Genomic DNA, 6,000 nt, shown 5'->3' with positions numbered 1-6,000 from the left:
CCAAAATGTGCAAGCAGGCTGCTGATTTATCTTTGTGTGAATTTCAGAACGTGCTAGCTCATTATTCTGAACCAGTGCCTCAAATAGATCACAAATGAATAAATACACTGCGATTAACAGGTGTGTGTGTGTGTGTGTGTGTGTGTGTGTAGAGAGAGAGTCACTTCATTGCATTATTTGTCACATGAACATGCAAATGAAGTTTCCTGACACTTTCATTTCACGGGCCACAACATCTGATTCAGCTCGTCATAAAAATAAATAAATAAACAAAAAGACGTCTGTATTCAAAGAAAAAGTATGGACACGTGTGTGTGTGTGTGTGTGAGAGAGAGAGAGAGAGAGAGAGAGAGAATATCCTCCAGTTCTATATGCTGATCATTCCATCTCACACATGGACTTAAATGAAATGGTCTCCTTCTCCCATCTCATCCTCTTGATATAGACCTGATATGTTCTCCCTCCCTTTCTCCCTCATTCCCTCGTTCTCTCTCCTTCTCTCTCTCTCTCTCTCTCTCTCTCTCTCTCTCTTAACCCTCAGGCTCACAATATATGGTCATCATCTCCATACACCCCCTCCTGGGCCACGGCCTTCTCTAAAGTTAAACCCCAACATTTGATGACGGCAGGAAAGCAAGCAATATATGCCGCCCTCCGTCTCTCGCTCGCTCTCTAAAGCGTATGGACAGTAGTTGCAGGCCCGCTCGCCCGCACTTGGCCCTGTCACTCATGCCCTGAGTCCCCCGCCCCCGTCTCGTCTTACCCCCGAGTTGGTCTCTCAGCCTGTCTGCGCACCATTAGTGAGCTCTGTGTTGCAGACGCTGTCTAGCCTGCTGCGCCTCTCCTCTTCGGGCTTCACATGCTAAATCACCGCAGAGTGGGATCATCGTCATCGTCATCTCTTTTTTGGGCTTTTTTTTAAAAAAAACCTCACCCGCATGCGGTGCATTTTGTGAAACCTACCCAAATCCCAGGGATCATCTTGAGTTTTATGCTGGGAACAAGTGTGTGGATTTGGACTGTTTAGAAGTTGGAATACCTCCGGGCTTGTCTCTGCTCACCTGTTGCTCCTGGTGTGAGAGTGAGTGCATGCCACAGGGTGTGTGAGCGGTGGACTCACTCCAAGGCGTGATTTCTGAGTGGCATTGAGAGTTGTCAAGCGGGCGAGAAGGAGTGTGACGTTCTCAAGGAATTTGGTGACCTGTGCATACAGATATGGCTACGCTAAGAAGTTGGCTACTCGGGCTCTTGCTGGTTCTGCTCTGCAGTTTCCAGATACCCCTGGCTCCCTCTGCTGCCGTTAAGGCCCAGGAGCTTCCTCACATCCATGAGGAGGGACTAATGGCCGACGATGACGATGACGATGACGATGATGACGACGACGACGACGACGATGACGATGACGATGACGACGACGATGACGACGATGACGACGACGATGACGACGACGACGATGATGACGACGACGATGATGATGACGACGACGACGACGACGATGACAACGACGATGACGATGATGACGACGACGACGACGATGATGACGATGATGATGATGACGACGACGATGATGACGATGACGATGACGATGACGACGATGACGATGATGATGACGATGATGATGATGATGATGATGATGACGACGACGATGACGATGATGACGATGACGACGATGATGACGACGACGATGATGATGACCATGAAGGTACGTAACCTTGCTCGCATATCAACTGAGTGTTTGTGCTTTGTATCCCCCTAATTTCTTCAATGTTTTGACCCCCTCTTACTCCTCCTTTGCTGATCTTCTCCTTTTTGGAGTAAGACAGGGGAGGAGCGAGGGAACATCTGGCCCATCCCTAGCTCTTCCAGGCATGCTGTGTCCAAACCAATCATAGCTGTAGCCCAACTGATCATTTTCGTTATCCAATCAGATCATTCAGTAGTTGGTTCTCTGCAGTAGTCCCTCCTCCCCTCTCTGTCTTTCCATCAACCTGGCTGTCTCTGATTCTCTCTGTCTTCTCTTCCCTGCTGAAACAGAGCTATGAGTTCTGTGGGCCCTCTGAAGGCGGACTGTGTCGAGTCCCGAAGTGCAGTGCAGTGCAGTACTTATGAACTGAGGACTTGAGAGAGAGAGAGAGAGAGAGAGAGAGAGAGAAAAGCAAAAACCAGCGCTGCAGTCTGAGCCGCAGGCCTCATGCTGCCTCTATAGATCAGATCGTTGTTTGATTTGTGTCTCGTTTTGAAAGAGTGGGGTCCCTTCTTCCCTCCACCCCGTTCCCGTTCCAATTTGGATTGACCTGCACTTGTGCCTCCATGTGAACCTACAGAGAAAGAAGGAGAGACAGGGAGATGTAGTCATAGCTGGGGATTGATAAAGAGAAGGACAGAAATGAGGACAGAGTCTCGTGGGGGCTGATAGAGAGAGAGAGACAGGAGGAGGTCGGGTCGTTACCCAGGAAAGAGACTGATTGGATTGATCGGTTCAAGATTCTCTCTCTTCCTCTACATCTCGCCCATCTCGTTCTTTCTCTGTAGAGATTCTCCATCATTGTCACCAAAGCAGTTATGTTAATGTAACATGTACTCCTCTGATTTGTCTTTTTTTATTTGTGTGTTTTTAAAACTATATTTATCTACAATATATGATTTTTTTCACATTTACACACATACATACCCTGTTACATACCCTGCTGACCTCTACGTTTCACTGTTTGCATTTTAAACATGTTTATATATAGATATATCCAAGCTCATCTATCCTCTCATTCTCAACCACCTTCTGAGCCTCTGTGTAAAAACCTCAAAATGCATCTACTGTAATTTATTAAAACATTTGATATTGTTAAAGTTTGAGTAATAGCTGATAATATTCAGTGGATTATTAATTATTCAATTGATGTGACAGTATGACTACAACAATGTACAATGTGGATGATTTCATTCTGGAGACACAAAACAATAAACTTTAAGTAAAAAAAAAACTAATAAAAATATTAATGAAATGAAATATTCTGCAGCAATACCAGTGACCAGTGGAGAGGTAGTGAAAGAGAGAGAATGTGAAGTCACCAAAAATTATGCACTCCCCAGTCCAATGTATAAGAAGGGAACAGGAAAAAGATGTAATTGTCACTTTCACACTTGACCCCTGACACTTTAGTCTTTCTTTGTTCATCTTTTGAAAACATTTTTTGTAACATTTGTTGATGAAAATGCTGTTGATTGTAATATGTGTGAAATCAGCACAGTAGTGTGTCCTACCACCTCATCATCACATCCTTTAACCCCACTTTGAAACGATGGAATAAATCAAATGATCCCGAGGTTTTTTCTGTGCGTGTGCTGTCTGCTCTCTGAGGCCGGCAGGTCAAAAAACACCGGATCCAAGATGCTGTTTCAGGAAATCTCTCATGGGATGGTAACATCTAAATGATCTTCAAGATCTCACTGCTGATCAGTGAAACCGATTTAGAGCACACACAGGTTCTCCTCCATCCTGATCCCAGAGAACCTACTGTCCTGCATATTTTACTTTCTGCTCGAATTCAATTAATCACCTAATTGACAGTGAAGTGTGTGTGTGTTAGAGCAGGATAAATACTAAAATGTACAGGACAGGAGACTGGGTTCTTCATGGAGTTCTAAGCCAAATGAGTATAGAAGGTCATAACATAAGAATAATGTACTTATAAACTGTAATGTCAGTCACGCTCAAGAACATCCACCATCCACACATCCCTTTAAACACATCTTTACAATCATGTTTTTAAGCAAATAATATAACTACATGAAACAGCAAATCTTTAGCTAACGTCTCTCAGTGGAGTCTGGAGAACAAAACAAACATCATAATAAGTAATTTTTTTTCTTCCATGTATTCTGAGAAATTCTAAAGATTACATTAACATTTGAGATGTTGTGCACATCACTGTAGCACCATCAGGTCAGTTAAGGACCCAGAGGATCCATTGATATTTAGAATACACATATTTGATCCAAATCTGTTGGTTGAAAGTATAGTGTACATTCTGAAATTGGGATTTGATAGAATATGGTTGATTTTTCTCTGGGATACTCATCCACACTTTTATCAATGATCCCTACTGTACACTCTCAACAGGTTCCATCAAGAGAACATCTTTTTGTTCCTTTTGTCTGTATCTTCTCATCTCATCTCATTATCTGTAGCCGCTTTATCCTTCTACAGGGTCGCAGGCAAGCTGGAGCCTATCCCAGCTGACTACGGGTGAAAGGCGGGGTTCACCCTGGACAAGTCGCCAGGCCATCACAGGGCTGACACATAGACACAGACAACCATTCACACTCACATTCACACCTACGCTCAATTTAGAGCCACCAGTTAACCTAACCTGCATGTCTTTGGACTGTGGGGGAAACCGGAGCACCCGGAGGAAACCCACGCGGACACGGGGAGAACATGCAAACTCCGCACAGAAAGGCCCTTGCCAGCCATGGGGCTCGAACCCGGACCTTCTTGCTGTGAGGTGACAGCGCTAACCACTACACCACCGTGCCGCCCTGTCTGTATCTTATCTATTTAAAAAATAATTTAAGGTTCATATTGAGATCTTAAAGATCACTGATGTACCCTTAAAGCTTTACACTAAAATGCAGGGTCAAATGTTTATATTAAAGCTACAGAAAATGTTCTCATGATGGTACCATCCCAGCGACAGGATCATTCATCCAGTCAAAAAAGCCTTTTCTAAGCAAACTTTTTTTTGTAAAAATCTGAAATATTAAGCTTTGACCATGAAACATTTCAGATAAGACTGAGTTTTATCCAAAGTACAGCTGTAAATTATGAAATTGTTTTCATTCATTTATATTCACTAAGAGCTTTATTAAATACATTACTGCTAAAGATGCACCATTATCAGTTTATTATGAACAGTTTTCTCTTATGACCCTAATACACATCTAAATATTTCAAACTGCATCTTTATTTGTCAGCATTTATACAAATAATATTTTAAAAAGAGACTTTAGAGAAACATGGCAGGCTAAAGGCTAGCTCTAGCAACTGTGACACAAACTGCGAACTCTGTAGATAAAACAAAAAATCTACATTACAGTCAAAAACTCCAAAAGTACAGTCAACTGCATTTATAAAATCTCGCTGTAAAATCATAAATTTGTAGCTAAATGACCAAAGCTAGCAGCTCAGCTAAACAAGATATAAGTAAGCTAGCTAGCAACAAGCTAAATACCTAGCTATCAAGCTGTAAAAAGCACAAAATAAATTCCAGCTTTGTTATATGAGTATAGTATAGTTATTATAGTAAACTAATCACTTATGTACATTTATGTAAAAAAGATTAAAATGATGGGTGTTGATATTTGGTTAAGCTAATAGTTCGCTAAGTTAAGCTAATTTGCTAATATGAACAGTTAAGTTAATATTGCTACAGCTGAGAAAAAACAGCTAGCAACCATGATAGCGCTAACAGGCTACGCACATAGCATTAAATACACCAAAATACACTTGTTTTTGTTTTGTTTCTAGTTGTTGCTTTATTTTCCATTGTCTATAAATTATGCTAGTGCTAAAGTACACAGGAAAAGGCTGCAACAAGTACATTAAAAAAACATATTAAATGAAGTGGCAATAACTATATGTACAAGCTAATGCTAATAACTATTAGAAGCTGCTAAATAGTTTTACTATAATTGCTTATTCGTTATTGTGGCTGTGTCAATTAAAAGCAGATTAATCCATTTAATATAAATATTTATTCCTTAAAATCTCTGAATTCTTAACTGTGTGTGGTGTTGTTATATCTGATACAGAAACAGTTTTATGCTCGTCAGCAGTTTCTGTCCTGACTGTAACCTGCTCTCAAACTGTTTTAATGCCTTTAAGCTTTTCATTTCATCGTTTTTGGGTTTAATTGATGAACACAGACGATTTTTGGTCACAGGAAGTGAAAATGAAGCACATTAACACTTCATTTGGCATCCACACCTGAAGTGACCTGGGTT

The 6,000-nt window shown here is 41.4% G+C and overlaps 1 protein-coding gene across 1 annotated transcript in view; it reads left to right on the top strand.

The window, feature by feature from the left end:
- Positions 1-780: 780 nt before the first annotated feature.
- LOC132869360 (germ cell nuclear acidic protein) overlaps positions 781-6,000 on the top strand; it is a 34,919-nt gene continuing 29,699 nt past the window's right edge. The window contains exon 1 of the mRNA XM_060902703.1: positions 781-1,702. Within this exon, the coding sequence (XP_060758686.1) occupies positions 1,216-1,702 (487 nt within the window). The 5' untranslated portion in view covers positions 781-1,215. The remainder of the gene's footprint in view (positions 1,703-6,000) is intronic.

This window comes from Neoarius graeffei, chromosome 20 (assembly GCF_027579695.1).
Source record: "Neoarius graeffei isolate fNeoGra1 chromosome 20, fNeoGra1.pri, whole genome shotgun sequence".
Classification (NCBI taxonomy): Eukaryota; Metazoa; Chordata; class Actinopteri; order Siluriformes; family Ariidae; genus Neoarius; species Neoarius graeffei.
The sequence above is the reverse complement of the archived record's forward strand: the minus strand, read 5'-3'. Positions and strand labels throughout refer to the sequence as shown.